Source organism: Hippichthys cyanospilos, chromosome 13, assembly GCF_059441005.1.
Source record: "Hippichthys cyanospilos isolate Australia breed blue-spotted pipefish chromosome 13, RoL_Hcya_1.0, whole genome shotgun sequence".
In the NCBI taxonomy this organism is placed as follows: domain Eukaryota; kingdom Metazoa; phylum Chordata; class Actinopteri; order Syngnathiformes; family Syngnathidae; genus Hippichthys; species Hippichthys cyanospilos.
Genome location: NC_142381.1, coordinates 1,578,370 through 1,598,352, shown reverse-complemented (window position 1 = coordinate 1,598,352; position 19,983 = coordinate 1,578,370). Strand labels below are relative to the sequence as shown.

Here is a 19,983-nt window from a genome sequence, read left to right as displayed (position 1 = left end):
TGTGAAATAAGCATTTTATGTCATCAGTGTCTGATTTATTAAGCTTTAGAAGGAAAGAAAAAGGTTAATTATTAATAAGTATTTGTCTACGAAAAAAAATGCAAATAAAATGTGTGTCTTTTATTTGGGAAATTACCACATATTCATCATAAAAGAATAATCAGCCCATTAACCGGTAATCTATTTATTTTCTGCTAACAATCGGCAAAAGAATCCATATCCATATAAAATGGAGTGATTGACTAAAACAATAGACACAATATTCCTAACCCACATTTTTTTTTTTACGCGCCGACACTCTCACTACGCTTAAAATATCCACGGCTTCACAATGTCTGGCGGTTTATGATAAATGGGGAAACGCGCAAGCTATTTATGAGCAAGTGTCATATTGCGGCGCAACAATGCTAAATGTCATTCGGCTGCCTCTCATTGTTCCATTTTTATGACTTTGCGTTTTCTCTTTCTTTTCGTAAAATCACTTCTCATTTTAATATCTGCAGCAAAGTTAGCAGAGTTTGTGGATTTTGGATTTTTTTTTGTTTTTTCCATTTGGCTTAAGTCTTTGGAATTCTGGCTAAACTTGTCGGATGACATTCCCTTCATAGCTGTGCACGAGAAGCACACGCACACCCTTTCACAAACTTACATACGCCATCCGCGAAGGGATACGTTTGGCCCCTCCACTCGAAAAAAAAATAACAAAAAAAAACGCGCCTTGTTATTTTTAACCCAATCAATGACGAGCTAGCGCAGAGCCGAGCAAGAAATTCTCCTCGAATTTTTGTCGGGCTGCTCATGTCGGGAAACGCGTCGGCTTCGCGGTCGACGTAATTTCGCGCTTCTCGCTCGCCTTTGCTCAGGTAAGGAAAAACACCGCTTTCAATGTGCATTTTCTACAGAACGGGTACAAAAAAAAAAAAAAAAAACATGTAAGGGCGAGATCATTAGTGATCGTTTCTTCATTGATGCCAACTTTGCTAATCATTCCGCACTGAAAGTTGACACTTTATTCATGCTTTACAGTCGGGCTGTTAACTTTGGCGAGATTGCATCTACACGAGAAGAAAAAAAATGTATGCAGCAAATTCAATAAGACAATCGTTTACTGTTTTTCTCTCTATCTATCTCTCTATCTCTCTATCTCTCTATCTATCTATCTATCTATCTATCTATCTATCTATCATTGCATGCATCTTATACTGAATATAACAAATTATTTATAAAAAAAAACAAATCAATATATAAATAGATCAATAAATAAATAAAGCTTCGGGTGGTATGTGAATTTGGTTTGAACAGGTTTTCAGCCACCCCAAGCAAATCAGGAAACAGGAACATTATATTTTTCTTTTCAAATCAAGAGCAGATTGATTGGAACATGAAGGCCGATGTTGATGTTCTGCCTTTCTTTCTTTTGAAAATCTGATGGCTGATTATAAATCCATTTAAAAAGGTGTTATTGTCACTGAAGTATTATTTCAAATTTTAGCTAACTTGAGAGGAGATTCTGTTGACATTCTGCACCTCTTGGGTGAAATTTTAACATTTGTGATGTTTTACTGAGACCCTGAGAGCTCCAAGATTTTTTTTTTAATTTGATAAATACTGTGTGTGTGTGTGTGTGTGTATATATATATATATATATAATGTGTGTGTGTGTGTGTGTGTGTGTGTGTGTGTGTGTATAAAGTCAACTTAAAAAGTTGCTCTATAAAGACATTTCAACAAAGTGGGGATTTGTAGTTTTAATATTGGCATCAATATTTTTCCTTTTACTGTAAATGAATATTGAAAAAAATGGGGAAAAATATGGGTCTATATCTAGACAACATCTGAGACAAAAATCCTTTTAAAAGCTATTGCATCCATTCTGGGTTTTCATGAAGGCAAAAATAATAATAATCTGGTGTTCTGTTGATAGATGCTCAATTGGTTTGAAAATCTACGTCATGCATTTACTACAAATAATATACGTATGCAAAAACTAATTGCTCTTCACTTTCGAAAGTACATAATTGACTCGTGTATTCACTTTTGTTGCTGCTTAGTTCAGCGGTTTGCCACAAGATCTTTCAAGTTTCAATAAAGGTTGGCAGCGCAAAAAAAAACAAAAAAAAACAACCCATTCACCTGTGGCGCGGTTCCTTTTCCTTTTTCAGTGGCGGCCGAGCCATGGAGGACGGCTCGGAGAGTCCGGTGGCCGTCAAGGTGGAGGGCCACTCCCGAAGCGTGATCCTCAGGTACTTCCGCGGCGACATCGGCAGCATGGTGGACGCGCACTTCAGCCGCGCTCTCAGCAAAGACGCCAAGGACCACGTGACGGCTGCCAAGGCCAAAAAAATGCGCAAGAACATCAAATTTGGTAAGCGGGTGCAAATTATACTTGTGTATAGGACGCACCCTGAATTTTAGGGGTGAATTCTGCTATTTTCTATCTTACCGTGTATAAGACGCACCGACGGTTTGGACAGAATATACGTGAGTTTCGGATTTCCCGCATTGTGAGCGATCAGTCAACGCCTCACCTGCGTAACGTTGCAGTTGTTTTTCCCTTTCCTCATGACGCGGCTCCAATTCATTTTGTCATAAATACCCGAAGAGGTGCGTCATCCGCGTTTCACTGGGTTTAGATTGTGCGAGTATGCCAAATGACGGTTATTAATCAACAAGTCAAATGAAATATCTCGAACCGGCGCACACAGCTCCAATTTAGCAACTCTCAATTGAATCAGATGGAGATATCGTAACCTTTACACGATCCTCTCCGTTTTGGGAATGTTCATGAGCGTGAACAAGGATGGACTCGGATGTCGGTTCAGTCTGCTCCATTCTTTTAATGCTGCGAGAACCTCATCTAACACGAGCTGCTGTTAGCTGCAGCGGGCTAACAGTCGAGCTCCAGTTAGCCGCAGCGGGCTAAGAGTCAACTGATGTCCGCCCGTTCCGGGAAATTATTCTCAATCTAATCTAAATCTAATTTTGAAGTTACCGTTTATAGGACGCATCCATACTTTTGGCCTTCATTTTTGAGAGAAAAATGTTTTTAAATTATATATTTGCTGTGGGTTAAAGTAATGTGTGATTCTGATTTCCAACACTCTGTGCGGTCGGCGAACGCGGCGCCAGTGTAAAAGAAGTTGTTACAGAATATATTTTCCTCGCGACGCGGCTCGAGTTCATTTTCTCAACTAACTCCCCCGTCCCGTGTGACTTTTCCCCGTTTGTCGTCCTTCAGAGGACAGCGGCCCCTGCCACACCAACCCGGTCCAGCCTCCGCCGGCGGCGGGCCGCCACCTAGCCTACGGCCCCGCCGACGAGCACGGCGGGCCGTGGCACCCGTTCGTCGGCAGGACCGTGGACACGGCGGGCCTGCCGGCGGCGGCGTATTCGGCGGAAGACGTGAGCCTGACCGGGCAGCAGTACGCCTCGTCGTTGCTCAACCTCCTGCACGGCGACCGCGGCGAGATGGGGCCCGGCGCCGCCTCCGGCTCCAAGTCGGACCATCTGGCCGACTGGATGGTGCCGCACGGATTTAGAGACCCTGTGGAGCCCGCCGGAGGCTTCGACGCCGCTAAGCCTTCGTACGCTATGCAGCATCTGCCGTCGGGCTTCCTCGGAGGCTATCAAACCTTCCAAAACGGACATCATTAGGAGCGTGGTCCATGTAAACTCCTCCTTGGTGCCCCTGCTTGTAAACCATCGCTCGCTTGTTCTTGGACGCCATGCTGTAACATGAGAGTAGGAAAAATCACTTGTAAAGGATTATTATGGTGTGCAAGTCATTGTAAATATTGAAATATAGTCTACTACATAGCAGGGGTCCCCAAAACTTTTTCTCTTTTGAGATGGGGGGCCGGGTCGTTTGTGTGTGACGTTTGCAGAGATGTCTGAACATGAAGGTTTATTAATATCCAGAAAGCCGCACATAACCAAATATTATCTGGGGTTTTGATGGTGAAAAAAAATAAATAAATAACAGTATTAATGCCAGACATGACCAATAAGCAATACCCTTTTCCGGGATCTTGACAGGGGGAAAAAAATTCAAATAAATAACAATAATAATGCCACACATAATCAAATACTGTATTAATATCCCTTTTGGGGATCTTGACAGGCAAAAATGTGAAAATGAATAACAATATTAATGCCACATACAACCAAATATTAATATTCCTTTCTGTGAACTTAACAGGGGGGAAAATGAAAAGAAGTAACAATATTAAAGCTACACATCACCAAATATTAGAACAGACAGAAAAAAATCATCATACGTCTCTCGTATTGTTACAAGGGCAAAATGCAGATGTGTGTGTGTGTGTGTGCAATCGAATGTCTGAACTAAAGAAAAAAATGTAAAAAGTAAAAATACATGAACTTTTTAGAAATATTTTCAGGTACCAGCCCCCCAACCATGATGGAAAAACAAAAAAAACACTGTGACTATGTGAAGCATATGGATCTTGATGTCCTTAATAAAGTAATAAAAATCGTCCTTCAATTTTTCTGAATTTGGCCATCCGAAGAAAAGGATTGGACGACTCTTGCGTATGGCTTTAAAATGCCGGGCCGGCTGCATGTTTACGTTAGTCGGTTATTTTCAAGGCAGGGCTTGCTCCGGCCTTTATTTGTACTAACATTATTCAAGTCATTTGATCATTTTTTGCAGCTTTGTTATCTCCATTTTGAAACGGAATAAAAGATGTATCTTTTTTCTACTTTGATTGTTGTCGGCATGACTTGAGCACGTAAGCGTGTGGCGGCTAACCGGTCCAGCCGCTTTTTTTGTGGCTGGAAGGCAACGCTTTCTTTTCCATCATCGTCAGGACAGTGAGCGTTAACAGTAAAGTGCCGCTGACGTCAATTCTGTGCATTTGATTTTCATTTTTTTTTTTCTTTTTTAGTTTGTTAGGGCTGTCAAAAGGTAAAGCGGGAACTTTAGAGATTTAAATGTGATAACGGTGTTTGGAGAAATACTTTTATGAGAAATCAGATATGATAGTTGCAGTCAACAGTTGTATTTTACAGAAAAATAATCTTATTAAAGACACAAAAAAATTACAAAAGTTCAATGGAAAGTTTTTTTAAATTATTTGATTATTTGTTTCAGGTAAATATCTATAACAAGATTCACGGAAAAATTGTTAAACAATAAAATTAATTCTGAAAATGTGTTATAACTTTAAAAATGTAACAAAAATGGATCCGTCAGCCACATAAGCTGAGTTTTGACACACAAACGTGCATTTTTCTATGGGCCGTATCCTTATTTACAATCGTTAGCGGGACGAGCTAGAGAGCGGGCTTCAGTCGGCTGTTTTGCAGTCAGTGCCTGTTGCGACTAACAGCATCTTGTGTTAGCCGAGGTCGTTACGGCATTATGTTCAATAAAAGAAGTGAGCGGACCGAACCGACGTCCGAGTCCATCCTTGTTCACACGGAGAAATATGACAAAACCCAGAGGATCGTGTCAAAGTTACGATGTCTACAGCTAATTCCGTTACAAAACACGGAAAGGTAATTCTTTTGTCTTGTTTATTAATAGTGGTCTCATATATACGATCATGGATCGTGGAACGCAACTACAGGTATTTATGGTCAAATGAATTCGAGCCGCGTCGAAGGAAAAGGAAAAACTGCTTCGTGGCGCATTCAATGTTGCACTGACGAGGCATTCACTGACGGTCACAATGCGGGAAATCGGAAACACTTTTTCTGATTGGCTTTGGTTTGCACATTGTCGCCAAACTGTTGGTGCGTGCTATACAAGGTAACATAGAAAATACTCAAATTTGAGTGCGTCCTTATATTTGGGGAATTCCCAAAACTATTGGGAAAATAAAATAAAACACCGTATGGGATAATGGCTGCAGAAACAAGAACATGCGGGGTTCAACCATATTTCAATGTGCAGTATACATTGTACCCTCATCTTTTCACATGTGTTTTTTTTTGTTTTTGTTTTTTTGGGGGGGGGGGATCTTGACAGGCTTTTTTCCAGCCACTTACACACTTGATGAGCGTGATCCAATAATTTGTGGAGTTGAATGGAAACCAGCTGCTGCTGCGTGGAGATCAATAGCTCCATCATCATGCTTGACAGAAAGCCCACAATTGTATCACCTCCAGCAAAGTGTCAGATGGAGATGGGCTTCAAATTGGGCCGCTATTTTGACACTCTTCATCATCATCATCCTCTAAGCCATTTTCTGCTTGACGGAGGACAAAAAGGAAGCTCATCATAACAGAGGACTCGTTTGTTTTTCTTTTTTTTGTCCTTTTTTTCCATCCTTATAATGGGAACCTTTTTGCACCTTGTGTTTGGCTTTGTGAGAATGAATCAATTTGTAAGGTGTTGATATCGCGAGTCGACTGCCGCGTTGGACTTAGCTGTCGATAACTTTGTTTTTAGTTATATGAAATCAAAGGTTGTATTTTATGATTAAAAAAAAGATTTTTACAGTAACTAGTTTTCTGCAGACATTAGTTTATCAAATGTAATGAAATGAAAAGAAGAATACGGCTTTATTTTCAAATTAAGAGCAAACAAAGTGGAAAATAAAGCCACAATTGCGATACACGGACTCCTTTGCAAAATATGATGCAGTTTCCACGAAGATGAGGCATAAATAAAACAAATGTTGCACGACCTAGGCATCAGCATGTATGATTGAATACTGTGACAGGAACAGGATAATGTTCTTTTCAAATTAAGAGCAAATCAATTGAAACACGAATCATTTCACTGTGTTTAAGTGACGCCTATGCATGACGTATGCTTTTATCTTTGTCAGAATGAAATCAGGCAATCTCACATGGGTTATCTTGTGGATTTGCTGAATAAAATACACCTAAAAATACCACTAACAAGTATAGCTACAACGTTTACGAAATGACAAACGGGTGGCACAGCACAGCAGCCTGTTTTGCTTTGCTCGTTAGGGGCTAATTGGCTTGCAAAAAAAAAAAAGTATTTCTCATCTTTGAAAAAGTCAAGGTATCATTTATTCTGGAATAATCAAGAAATGAATCTCGTGTGCGGCTGCTCATATTGTGTACGCCATAAACTTGCACTTCCGATTTAAACGAGGCAATAGTGTAAAAGCACCGTGTGCGACTTCAAGCTCGCTATATTCATGATGTTTGTATTTATTAAAATGCATTCATTTATTCACATTCCCCATGCCAAAGAGCGTCGCGTAACGACGAGCAGTGTGCAAATAGGACCATTATTGCCGTCAAAGTCGCACCGGTGTCAGAAGGGAAACCGGCGAGCGGATTGGGTCAATTTAGCCAATAATCTTAAGAAAACAGCCATCTCCTCTGTCTACTTTAATCTCCTCAGCAGATGCATCTGCTTATTTAAGATATTATCCTGGGACTCCCCTTTGGCTTGAATAAGGCATTTCTTTGCTCGCTGTATTGCTCATGCCTTCATTTGTGTTTGTCTTGCATTGTACAGTGTGTGGATGCCACTTTGCATGCAACCTCCACCGCCTGACTGCGCAACTAGCGTATTTTCCGCACTAAAAGGCACAACTAAAATCGATGGATTATACGAGGGTTTTCTGCAAATATCAGCAAATCTAATTCAATGTGTTTTTTTAACCTTATGCAAGGAACAGTGCAACTTTCTTTTCAAACTAAGCGCAAATGAAATGGAACAATAAACAACGCATTGCTACTGTGTTTTTGTGAGTCCATTGCAAAACATTGTATTCTTTTAGTTTAACTTTTAATCTAATTTAAGACTTTTCATGCCGTGACAGGGACAATGCGTTTTTCTATTCAAACTAAGAGCAAATGAATTGGAACAATAAACAATGTATTGCTAAGCTGTGTTTTTGTGAGTGCTATGCCGAACATCGTGTGCTTTCAGTTTAAGTTTTAATCCGATTTAAGGCTTTTCATGCTGTGAGAGGGACAACGCATTTTCCTTTCAAACTAAGAGCAAACGAATTGGAACTATAAACAACATATCGCTAAGATGTGTTTTTGTGAGACGTCTGCAAAACACTGTATGCTTTTAGTTTAAGTTTTAATTCATTTCAAGGCTTTTCATGCCGTGACAGGGACAATGCATTTTTCTTTTCAAACTAAGAGCAAATTCATTGGAACAAGACGCAATGTAACTGTGTTTTTGCGAGTCGTTTGCAAAACATGCTATGGTTTTAGTTTGAGACAGGAGTTACTTAAAAATCTACGTGCTAGTGAGGGGCTAATCGGCTGAAAAAAAAAAAAAGTAAAAGAAAAATCACAGGGTGAACGGTTAAGAAGCACCAGATCATAATAGCAACAGGTTTGCTGAGCACATCTCAATTCCACTTTCCGGCACACGTGAGGACGATTTGGAGGGCTTGCAGGTCAATGAGGCGGCGGGCGCGGGTGGTGATTGCGGCCCACCGACCAGCCAATAACGCTGACTGCATGCAGACCAGGCAAACCGCATGGATTTTGCATGTCAATTTCAAGTGCCAAATCCTCCCCTGCGAACGCCGTCGTGGTTTATACAGACCGGACAACCCTGAAACCCCGCGTCGCTGATGTGGATAGACGTCAGCCCCCCCCCCCCGGCTTGGAAATTAGCAAGCGATGGGGAATAGACGTCAGCAAACCCTTATATATTGCTTTGTGCCGAACATGACAAACATGCGTCAGCCAACTGCCCCCCCCCCCCCCCCCCCCCCCCCCCCCCCAACCCCAACCTGCCCGCCATCCGCCCAAAGTATACACTCATATCAAGCGGTCAAATGACTGGGGACAACTGCTCGACGGGGTTCGCAATTATAACCCTAGGTGTAAATAAGTACTGTTTACGGTTAGAAAAGGTACATAAATGGTCCTTCATGAGATAACTATATAAACAATTGCTAGGTTTACGTGGATGCCTATAGAAAGAACCCACTCTTGTATCAGATACTGTTTTAAGAAAAAAAAAAAGAGCAGTATGTTTTTTTTCAGCTTCTTAACCAACGCAAAGTAATTCTGGATGAAAAAAAAAAAAGAAGACCGTCTGATTCATTAAATTTCGGAAGAATATTTATAGTGATATTTCTTGGTGCCGTAGTTTCTGCACTATAATGCGCACCAGATAATCAGGCAAAGCTTCAATGAATGGCTTATTTTCATAGATGGGGTGCACCGCATTATAAGGTGCATAGACTAGAAGCTACAGTAGAGGCTGGGCTTGCGTTACGCATCCACTAGATGTCAACACCTTAAGGACTTTTGGAGAGATCCCAAAATGGACATCTCTGTGCAAAGGTCATATTTTCCATAACAACGCTCACTCTCTGGCATATCTTCTTCATCCTCTGCTAAGAACAATTGACCGAATTACTGAATTATGAGCATCGACTTATTAAAGTGACCACACTTTATTTTTTACTAATTCTACACAATCATTATTTTGTAAACGCACGTAAGTTAACTCTAAACAATATCTATTGTGATCACTTTTCCTGAAAAAGATATTTTTGGGGGGGGCGTCTATAAGGGGTGAATGGCTTTTTTCGTTTATTTTAAGAAAACACCACTTGAGATTCATTTTAGTACATACATAAATTCCAGCGCAATTAAGTAAAAGTGCATCATTTCCCACGGCGGCGCACAGGATAATCTCTCATAATAGATGTTGGAGCCAGCGCGTGTGCGCGTGTGCGCGTGTGCGCGCGTGTCATATACATTACAGGGGCGCATGACTCAAAGTGACACTCATCCAGTTTCACTCCGGAGCGCGCGAGCATCCAGCCGCACGGGACCCCCTCCCCTCCTCCCCGAGCATGGCGGTCCACATCCGCGCCCCCGCCAACTTCAGCACCCTGGACAGCAGCCCGCCGCCGGGACCCCCGGACGGCGCGGCGCGCGGCTTGAGCCGGGGCGGCCACACGGCGGTGGCGGCGTGCCTGGGCGTCATCCTGGTGCTGGGCATCGTCAACAACGCGCTGACGCTGCTGGTGTTCGCGCGCTTCCGCTGCCTGTGGACCCCCATCAACGTGATCCTGCTCAACATCAGCCTGAGCGACGTGCTGGTGTGCGTGTTCGGAACCCCGCTGAGCTTCGCCGCCAGCCTGCGCGGACGCTGGCTCATCGGCGAGTTCGGCTGCAGGTGGTACGGCTTCGCAAACTCCTTTTTCGGTGAGTGGCGGACGCCCAACTTTTTTGGGGACGCTTTGGGGCAATTGGGATGGAGTTTGAAAGCGGGCGCGGACTGATTATTTTGTTAGCGTTACTCCTTTACAAAATAACGAAAGTTTGAATCTAATTCAATGCTTTTTTAAAATGCTGCATGTGACAAGACCACATCATTTTTTTCTTTTCAAATAAGGAGCAAATCAATAGGAACTTGATGATGTTGTCGCTAAACTACTCCTTTACAAATTGTATGCCTTCAGTTTGTTAAGTTTTAATCAAAGTTTTAACACTGTGACAGGAAAACATTTTTTTTCTTTTCAATATGCGAGCCAATTCATAGGAACATAAAGAATGTACTGCAAAATTTAATTCTAGTTACTCCATTGCAAAAGCTTGTTTGCCTTCAGTTTGTTAAGTTTTAATTTAATGTAATGCTTAGTAGTGCTGTGACAGGAACACTTCAAAGTTATTTTCAAATTAAGAGCAAATCAATTGCAATACAGAGCAATTTATTGCCAAATTTTGTTATAGCGACGCCTTTACCATTTATTCATCCGTTCTAATGCTGTGACAGGAACACTAAAATTTCTTTTCAAACGTTGATCAAATTAATTGGAACGTGAAGTAACTGATTGCTAAATTTTGAAATGATTGATTTCTTTGACACACTTTTCCAGCAGATGAGCCAGATATCAGACAGATGATGTCCCATGATCTTTTTTCTGGAGTTGCTGAATAAAATATGCCTATGTAGATATCTCCAAAAGTAGCTCCAGTTCAATGGGGGAAAAAAGATCTTTCCGTGTTGCTATAGATGCACCAGTGGGCGCAGGACCCTTAATTCAGAATATTTTGCGCCATCAAAGACCTAAAGCAGCAGCCAGAAGATAAAGAGAAGACAAGAAGTCCAAGAATAGATCCCTGAGGGACAGCGCACCACAGGGGGCACTGAAAATGGCTCCCAATAGCGCTGTGGGTGTTTTTCTTGATCTTTAGAAGGTTTTGCGCTACCGCAGTGACTGAAGCTAGACCTGCAGCGATGCTAAAATCAAAGGGCTCTGAAAACAGAATCATCAAACCTTACAAGCCCTAAATTAATGGCAACATTTATGTACATGTGGTAGATTAAAATAAAACTGTTTTTTTTATTCATTTGGTTATTAGCAGATGTAGTAAAATATATTCCTTTGCTCAAATAGAACACTGTAAGAAAACAAGCCTGCAGGACAAGCTTGGTTTAAATTCGACGCGCCGGCACGCGTTTTGCAGCACCGTATACTCGGAGCGGCTTTCCCCCGCAGCCAAGATGATATTCTCCCATCCTGTAGGTGGCAGTAAATCGACTCCACAGCATACAAACAACGCTACTCGAAACAGGGGTAGGGAATCCTCGTGGTTTCGAACGATCTAAACAGATTGTCTCCCCAACGCGGTGCTCGCCAGGAGTTGTTTACGGTACGGTTAGTCGCGTGTAGCGTTTGTACCAGCTAGTTTTAGCGAGCTAATCGGGATGGTAGGAACAGGAAGTTGTCATCATTTGAGCTTATTTTTTTTTTCCTCTTTTGCAGGGATCGTGTCCCTGGTGTCTTTGTCCGTCCTGTCGTACGAGCGCTATACTACGGTGCTGCGTTCGTCCCTGGTGGACATGGCGGATTTTCGGAAGGCCTGGTTGTGCATCGGGGGCTGTTGGCTCTACGCCCTCTTGTGGACGCTGCCTCCGCTGCTGGGCTGGAGCAGCTACGGGCCCGAGGGTCCCGGGACCACCTGTTCGGTCCAGTGGCACCGGCGCTCGCCCAGCAGCGTCTCTTACGTGCTCTGCCTTTTCGTCTTCTGTCTGCTGCTCCCGCTTCTTCTCATGGTCTACTCTTACGGACGCATCCTGCTCACCATCAGACGGGTGAGGTCAAAGTATTTAACTTTTTTGCACCAGTATTTATTTTTGGGATTTCGTTTTTCTTTGACTTAAAGGGGAAATCGCGCCTAAAATGTCCTTTACGTTGCCATTTTGCCGATTGTAATCACGGTTTTGCAAGTTATGTCATGTGACAAGCAGAGCTGTGATTGGTCGTTTCTGATCTACTGTGATGTCATTTTCAGTCAACGGCAGGTGGCAAAATGGCTGTCTTCTCACTTGGATGAGTGGAGCAATTTTGCCGCTTAATTTGAATTCCGTAAACGTAATGTTATTTAGAATGCCTTGGTGACACTTGTGAGGGAATACAGAAAATATTATTCTTAAGAAAATTTGGAGGTTGTCCTCGCATCAGTAACCATAAGCACAGTATTGCTTGTCCTACTTCATATTTTATACTTGCATTTTGTGTATATTGTTTTATAGTCAACAATAATAGTTTTAACGCTCATTTGGTGATTTAATGTTATTATTTGTCATTGCACTGATTATTACTAGAAGTATAAATGTAGTGGTGGTTGTACACAACTGTATATACATTATTGAATGACTTTACATCAATTTACTAGTATACAAAAAGTCCCTTGTATTGCTTGCAATAGCCACGTTTTTATTGTCATCATTTTCCACCTTTTTTTCAATTGAATTAAAACATTTAGGATTTTATTATTACACTGAATAAAAACAGAATATCGTTGTTTTTTTGCAATTTTAACGAGCAGTCATTACTGTTTTTGCCGTCATCATCTAAGTATAATTTGAAAGTATTGAGTTGATATAACTACAGACATCATCCTGTATTCTCAAGAACTGAAAAAAATCCGCTTAATTCGTTTTGAACGAATGAATCAAGTCGCGTCAGGAAAGACAACCCAAATTGTGATTTACTGTGGCGCCCCCTTGTGGGACAAGCCGAAATTCCTTCCACCAACAACACTTAATATTTTTTATTTGTCATTGTCAAAGGTAACAATTTTAAATAACAACGAGTTAGTGTATTTATAACAGTGTTATATTTGACACTGACAAATATAAAGTATATAAAGTACTATATTGTAACAACAACAACAACAAAAGTACTTTGATTTGATCACCCAGTGCTTTGTTGCCAATTTGAAAATTCAACCGCGCAAGCGGAAGAAAGGAGGGCAATTTCTTCCCTGGGGGAGGTCCGCCTGCATTTCCGAGGTCAAGGCCCCCTTCTGGTTTGCCGGTGACTCATGCCCGACTCGGAGCGTCTTACATAAATCCGGCGAGTAATTCCTAATGAAGACTTGTCAATGGACGCGCCATCCCTGGGCGAATCGGCCCCGAGCTATTTTTAGGACCGTTACTACTGGATACCCGCCTTTATGTAAGCGCCTCTATTTTCTAATAGCGCGCTCACCCGAGGGAGTCATGAAAGGCGGCGGCGGGGGTCTTTGCAGACTTGATTACTTCACAGCCGGGGGATCGGTTTTCTTCGCGGCGAGAACCCTCAGACCTCGGGCTTTTCTTAGAAAGCTGGCAATCAGACAGGAGCCTATGCTCACTTTACGTACAAAAATTGTAAAAAAGGCGATAATGGCAAACGTAACTACGTGTAAATTTAGGCTAAGCCAATCACAGAAGTCAAGGAAAGGCTTGCAAATGTCATCAATTAGCCGCTAACGCCACCTGGTGGTTTTGGGGTGCCAACGCAAAGATCTTTTCCGCACTGTGTTCGCGAGTTGCCGTTGAAAGGATTCATGCAAAAATCGGGGTAATGCATAATAAAACATTGGGTTTTCCATATGTCCAAAATGGACTCAAATATGTGGCAAGCTTGGTCGAAATCTGTTAAAAAAAAATCGCTGAACAGAACTAGATAAAAACAATGTCATGAGATGTGCACAGTCCAAGCAAATGCTCCACGCTATTCCAATCGCCACAAAATGGAAAAATCTGCACCGTTTTCTTTGCTCCGGTACTGAGTTTGAGGCGCCGTTGTGGTTCAGATGGGGAAAATCAAGCCGCTGACGGCGCCGCGTCGCGAGCATCGCATCCTGAGGATGGTGCTGACCTTGGTGTCGTGCTACCTGCTGTGTTGGCTGCCCTACGGCGTGGTGGCGCTCTTGAGCACCTTGGGCGGCCCGCGGCTGGTCACTCCCTCGGCCAGCGTGGTGCCCTCCGTCCTGGCCAAGTTCAGCACCGTCGTCAACCCCGTCATCTACGTCTTTTTCAACAACCAGGTGAGAGCGACGGCGAAAAACGCTGACGACGATGCGGGTAATGACGAACGACGACCGCGCTACGACTACTACTACTACTGAAAAACGCGATGACAAAAATGGCGGTTCTGACAATGACGCTTTGGATCATTGACGGGAAAATGAAGCCTCGTGAAGCTCTTTGTTTTGCTCCTCTAGATGGCGCTATAGGTATCAGGATGCGTTGTGGATTTTTCATCTCTATTATTCACTGTGAATGAACCTTTTACATTTAATTTTACGTGAAAGGCATCATTTCATTCGATTAAAAATGTTACCTGTCGCAATTTTTTACAGCGTGTTCTAATGTTCCTTTTGCGCTGGCCTCGTCCTAGTTTTCCCGTTGTCTGGTGGCCTTCGTGAAGTGCAAATCGCAGCCGCTGTCGGCGCAAGAGGCGCGGCGGGCCGACCCCACGAGGTCGTTCCCCGGCAGGCGCTGGCGCCGCTCGCTCAGCGGAACTACCGACCACGGCCTCGGCAGCAGCCGGCGCGCCCTCGTGGTCCGCTACACGCCGCGCCGGCCCGTCAATCTCCACGCAGACGAAAGGTGACCAACGGCGGACCCCGACGCTAGCGATGGCAAAATCAAGCCTCGTGGACCATTTGATTTATAATTGATCAAGATGGCGCTCTTGGTGCAAAAATAAAGCATTGTGCAAAAAAGAATGTAGAGTGCCATCTGGTGGAGCATATCAAAAGTGCTTCATGAGGCTTCGTTTTCCCATCGCTGGGGTGAGCGGTGGCAAGGACTTATATTTTCTGCTTAAAAGTACTTTATTTGTCTAATGTCAAGACTAGTGAATGTAGAACTACTGATTCAACCACTACTCCTTTTTACTGTCATTTAGTGGATACGGTATACATTTTGATAATCAATATCTACATTAAAACTTGTGTACACAAATCAATGCAACTTTCTTTTCTTTGTGATTTTTTCCGTACTTCTGGATTCCTACTGTGTGGGGGTTATAGAATAAGTAAAAATCCTATATGTAATTATTAAAAATGCAATGAGGAAAAATATAATATTAAATGTCCTATTATAAGCATTTTTCACACAAAATGGGAGTTGGCTCTTCACATTAGAAATGCACTGGCCTACGTCAGGTCAATTATCAGCCCCGATGAACGGCATAATGACAAATATCGGAATCAGACATTATTTTGTTTCAATCTGATAGTCGATCATTTAAAAGTGTGAGGGAGATCAAAGAGAGAATCTTGACTGCTGCCTGATAAGTCAAGACTTTCACACGCCAACCGCGTGAGAAGAAAAACGACTGCTTTGAACGCTGGCAGTTAACTCGTGGTGAGCATCGGCGGGGGTCGTGTGGGTTCAACGCTTCCGATTCGACGCTTCGAAAAAAGCCACAGGTTGGCTGGCAGTCGCCCCAAAAGGAACGCGTCCGTCTGGCTAATACGCCGCAACGCGCTAAAAAATCTTGGCCTCAGCTGGTCTACCTTCCGCAGATGACTCACAGCAAGCACCCGTGACCTGCTTCTCATGGGAATCTAAATCGAGCGCATCTTTGATCGAAATAAAGCTCCTCAACTCACTTAAACATTGTGCAACACACTCCACCCAGCGTGGTAATGCAGTAGTTTTTTGTCCAAATGGAGCTCCTCAACTCACGTCAACATGGAGTGTGGGCACTAAGATGTCAAAGGTGATGAACCAAGGCACTTTTTGTCTGTCAGTCCTTCTCAAATTGTGTGTGTGTGTAGGGGGGGCACGATACTGGCTCTATCATTCCACGGAGGAGGCTTTGCTTTTGTCGTCTCTCTCTCTCGTGCTCTCTCTCTCACAAACACACACATACACACACACACCTATACACATATCTACATACATATCAAAATGGGAAAAAATAAATATGTGTATATATTATATATATATATATATATATATATATATATATATATATATATATATATATATATATATATATATATATATATATATATATATATATATATATTTAGTTTTTTTTTTTTTTCAAAATGAAATTAATATCAGCTCCAAATATCAGTTACGGTCCTCCTTGATAACTAAAATCAGTACTGGCTCCATAACCCAAACATACGGGTGGATCCGTACAGATAAAGTTCACCTTATAGTGAGAGGAAGCCATCTACTGAGATGCTTTCTCACCTTGGCCGAGAGGAAATGCAAATAGGAGTAAAGATTTCCATCACCCCGAAGGAGTAGAAGAGGCGGAGAAGACAAAGGGAAAATGACGCCGCAGCGGCGCCTGACATATGACAGCGAAAAGGTAACGGGAGGCCACTTGTCGCACGTCTGCGTTATAATGATCAACACGTACCAGAGCAGCGTGGCGTCGCTCCCGCCTCCGCTGCCACCGCGCCACTCTCAGGTGCCGCGGCAGCTTCAGCCGGCCTCCGCCGGCCGCACCAGGACCTTGCTGCGCTATCTTCTGGCCGTGGTGGGGCTTCACCTTCTGCTCACCGCGGGGGGATTCGCCTTGCTCTACTATAAGGACAGAACGGTAAAACTACATTAGTTGCTTTCACTCTGCTGGGGCAATGAACATAGGTTTATTTTGCTGACTCCTTAACGTTGGGGTATTTTTATTTTTTACTTTTAAAGGTACTAACATTGAATAGAAGTTTTAATTTTAGGTTCATTCAAATATGCATAATTTTGTGGAATTAAAACGTGATCAGTAGACTGTAAGGATAATATATGGTACAGGTAATTTCACTATTTAACCCAAATGATAATTAAAAAATGAATAATTCAGTGCACAAGTTTTGTTTTTTTTATGTCTTGTTTGTTGTGGAGTTAAACTACAATGATAAAGTCAAGTTCATCAAAAGAAAGATTCCAGCACATTCTTATGTCATTAAAACTCAGTTTTAAATGAAATTAATCATGCTATGAAAAACAAATTGTTAAACATTATGAGTGGATAATTAAAGGAACATTTTTTCCTGTTTAGCATTTCTTGCACTTTTCCACAACAATACATTATATTTCCTTCAAAAATGTGTTCTTGGCAAATTATTACCACAGCAAATAATATTTCATGGTAGAGCTAAGTTGTGCAGATTGTTGTGGCCAAATGCTTACCTTTCGTGTCCTACTTTTGAACCCGACAGGAAAAGCGGCCACCAATTTTTGAAGGTATGTTCATCTCCTTTGTTTTTTTTTTTTCTCTTCTAACAACAAAAACTCAACAAGCGCTTACCCACCTTATAGTGCGTCAAATACTGGACAGAAAATTGAAAAGATGTATGAACCCCCTTTTTTTATTCTCATTGAACACAACGAAAATAAGACACTCAAGCTCGTCGTCTATAGAATGCAGTTACTTTTTTTTTAAAAATAACTACTAGTCAAGTTAAAAGTGATCAGTCAAATTATGCCTTTTTTACACTTCTAAACCTGCCTATCATCAAAATATTTTACGAGCAGGCCGCTAAACTATGGATGGCGGACCACAAATGGCCCCTCGCGCCGTAGTTTGGACACATTATCTTTAAAGCAAATATTAATAAACCTGTACTAAGTTTTAGAACCCATGCAGTAAAAATGGATCATTTAGGTTATTGCTGGGTTATTGAGAAACATAAAGCTTAAAGTATATAAAATCAACTACATATTTTGTGTGGGTTCCAGCTGCTTTTCAGGAAAGTTCTTCCAAAACGTTGGCCCGCATGATCGTGGCGAAACGAGCGCACTTGTCCGCACAGGAATCAACATGTAAGTAAATGACGCTTCCTTGTATATTCCGGGTTTATTTCACAGTATTTGTAGTTGTTTTTGCCTTTTACCACCACGATTGTTGCTACTTAGTTAGCTAACACTTAGCTAAGAAGGCTAATTCGTCACGGCTAAGCTAGCTAGCCTACTAGTTGCTATTGGCAAATTTGCGGTTTATTTTTGGCGATAAAGTTCATTTGGAATCTGAAAATGTTTTTCTCATTGGACATAGTCATGCAATTTTAGTAACTTTGACTTAATTTCACTTACCGTGTTTAAATATAAGAGGAAATTCCACTGACTCTCAAAATAAGAGTGCAGTGTGAAAGCGGAGCTTAAAGAGCTAGCCATTTTCAGAAATGGTCATTTTGTTTAGAATTGATTTGCTAATTTACTTTCACGTACTATTAATTTCTTTCAAACACATTTTTACCACTTGACTTCAAATGTGTGCATGCCCAAAGCGAAGGTCACGTAAATATAACAGGTGAGCCATGATTGGTCGTTACTGAAGACTTGAGCGACATGTGATGTCATTTTAAGTCGACAGCCAGTAGCAAAATTCTTGTTTTCAAATATATTAATTGCAGATGAAAAATATCTTCAAATTGATGGACAAAATAATAGCACACTGCCCAAAATGACTAAATAAGTGTAACGCAGAATATGTGGCATAGGGTTTGAATTGTTTTAAATGCATATAATAGGATGAGAGAAAATTGATACTAAAAAAGTTGTAATTTGTATTTTCTTTTTTGCAGCAGCGGGTTACCTCCAGTGGGACATGAAGCACTCGACCCGAAGCAACATCAACTACTTCCACGGGAACTGGCTGACGGTCCTGCAGCCCGGGGACTACCTGGTCTTCTCCAGAGTCACCTTCTCCAGGGGCCACCCCGAAAAGCCGCTGGCCAGCGAGGTCAAGCTGAGGCGCGGCGAGGCGGCCGAAGAGACGGTGGCCATGCGGGCGTATTGCGCCCTGGCCCCCTCGGGTTCCGGGTCCAATCCCCAGCTGTGCACCGCCTCCGCGGAGGAGGTGTTGTCGCTGGAGAAGGGGAACCAGCTCAGCTTGTGGGTGCAGGACCTGTCGCTGGTGGACTACAGCGAGACGGCCACCAGCTTTGGGATGTACAAACTTTGACCGCGTTGTGGACCGAGGGACACCACTTAATTTATTCCATTGGACAGCGCCATCGTTACAGCTGGACTGCTTCACGTATTTTGGCGCTCGGGGCTCATACTTCAATTTTTTGCTTTTTCATCAATAATATGGGGGGGGGGGGGGGGGGGGGATCAAGAGACCACTGCAGAATGATCTGGATTTTTTATACAATATAATTTGTTATATTTTTAATACATTATATTTATAGATTTCTTTGTTCTCTATCTATCTATCTATCTATCTATCTATCTATCTATCTATCTATCTATATTCTGTAATACACGTTATGGAAATGCTCATTAGCAATAGAGATTTGCAGCACTATAAAGCATTCATATGTATTTTATAAATTTGTGTGTGTGCGTATTTTGTGCATGCGTATAATGTGCTTGCAACGCCTTCCCCCGAGAACTTCCTGTGTAAAATAAGAGGCAGCAAAAACATTTATAACATGGAAAGCATAAAAAGGGACACAGTTTCCATTTGTCAAACCCACCACGCTTAGAATATGAAATTTTTAATAAACGAACATAAAGTACAGAGTGCTTAGAAAAAAATGCAACAATACAATAATAATAATAATTGCATAGAGCCTTTAAAAGCTGACATGACGTGAGATGAAAATTCCTGTTGTGGTGAAGTGCTTAAAAAAAAAAAAAAAAAAAAAAAGCAGAGTGCCTGTGTGTTGCATTTCCATTGCCATAGTGCTCTTCAGCAAGACACACTCTGCCTTGTACCGATTGTACCATCAGTCCTAATATTGCCTGATAATAATTGGGATGTGCTCCGTAGGCAACCAAACAACACGTTATTTGTTAGT

General features: G+C 42.0%; 3 protein-coding genes and 1 long non-coding RNA gene across 5 annotated transcripts; 3 read left to right on the top strand and 1 right to left on the bottom strand.

Annotated features, from left to right (window-relative positions):
- The first annotated feature begins 657 nt into the window (after window positions 1-657).
- Window positions 658-4,727, top strand: vgll1l (vestigial like family member 1-like). The gene is made up of 3 exons (XM_088432162.1): window positions 658-863; window positions 2,163-2,365; window positions 3,239-4,727. The coding sequence occupies exons 2-3, from the start codon at window positions 2,176-2,178 to the stop codon at window positions 3,652-3,654; spliced, it is 606 nt and encodes a 201-aa protein (XP_088288288.1). The 5' UTR covers window positions 658-863; window positions 2,163-2,175; the 3' UTR covers window positions 3,655-4,727.
- Window positions 2,133-18,451, bottom strand: LOC148413379 (uncharacterized). Its single transcript, XR_015867681.1, has 3 exons — window positions 18,272-18,451; window positions 16,602-16,768; window positions 2,133-3,728 (listed from the first exon to the last, which is right to left on the bottom strand). It is a non-coding gene; the product is annotated as an uncharacterized LOC148413379 (long non-coding RNA).
- tmtops3a (teleost multiple tissue opsin 3a) lies at window positions 9,786-14,852 on the top strand. The gene is made up of 4 exons (XM_088431519.1): window positions 9,786-10,140; window positions 11,706-12,034; window positions 14,026-14,259; window positions 14,613-14,852. Exons 1-4 carry the CDS (start codon window positions 9,786-9,788, stop codon window positions 14,826-14,828), a joined length of 1,134 nt encoding a protein of 377 aa, XP_088287645.1. The 3' UTR covers window positions 14,829-14,852.
- On the top strand, window positions 16,545-19,226 carry cd40lg (CD40 ligand). 2 transcript variants are annotated; one of them, XM_088432161.1, is made up of 4 exons: window positions 16,545-16,784; window positions 17,398-17,422; window positions 17,918-18,001; window positions 18,766-19,226. In XM_088432161.1, the coding sequence occupies exons 1-4, from the start codon at window positions 16,587-16,589 to the stop codon at window positions 19,140-19,142; spliced, it is 684 nt and encodes a 227-aa protein (XP_088288287.1). In that variant the 5' UTR covers window positions 16,545-16,586; the 3' UTR covers window positions 19,143-19,226. The 2 variants fall into 2 exon arrangements, with proteins under 2 accessions (XP_088288287.1, XP_088288286.1); XM_088432160.1 differs by having other exon boundaries at window positions 18,763-19,226.
- Window positions 19,227-19,983: the final 757 nt, after the last annotated feature.

Excerpts from the sequence above, each read along its gene's own strand:
- cd40lg (XM_088432160.1), top strand. The coding sequence starts at position 16,587 with ATGATCAACACGTACCAGAGCAGCGTGGCGTCGCTCCCGCCTCCGCTG. Across the intron at positions 16,785-17,397 it reads TCTACTATAAGGACAGAACG|GAAAAGCGGCCACCAATTTT; the intron begins GTAAAACTACAT and ends TGAACCCGACAG. Across the intron at positions 18,002-18,762 it reads GTCCGCACAGGAATCAACAT|CAGCGGGTTACCTCCAGTGG; the intron begins GTAAGTAAATGA and ends TCTTTTTTGCAG.
- tmtops3a (XM_088431519.1), top strand. The coding sequence starts at position 9,786 with ATGGCGGTCCACATCCGCGCCCCCGCCAACTTCAGCACCCTGGACAGC. Across the intron at positions 10,141-11,705 it reads CTTCGCAAACTCCTTTTTCG|GGATCGTGTCCCTGGTGTCT; the intron begins GTGAGTGGCGGA and ends CCTCTTTTGCAG. Across the intron at positions 14,260-14,612 it reads ACGTCTTTTTCAACAACCAG|TTTTCCCGTTGTCTGGTGGC; the intron begins GTGAGAGCGACG and ends GCCTCGTCCTAG.
- vgll1l (XM_088432162.1), top strand. The coding sequence starts at position 2,176 with ATGGAGGACGGCTCGGAGAGTCCGGTGGCCGTCAAGGTGGAGGGCCAC. Across the intron at positions 2,366-3,238 it reads GCGCAAGAACATCAAATTTG|AGGACAGCGGCCCCTGCCAC; the intron begins GTAAGCGGGTGC and ends GTCGTCCTTCAG.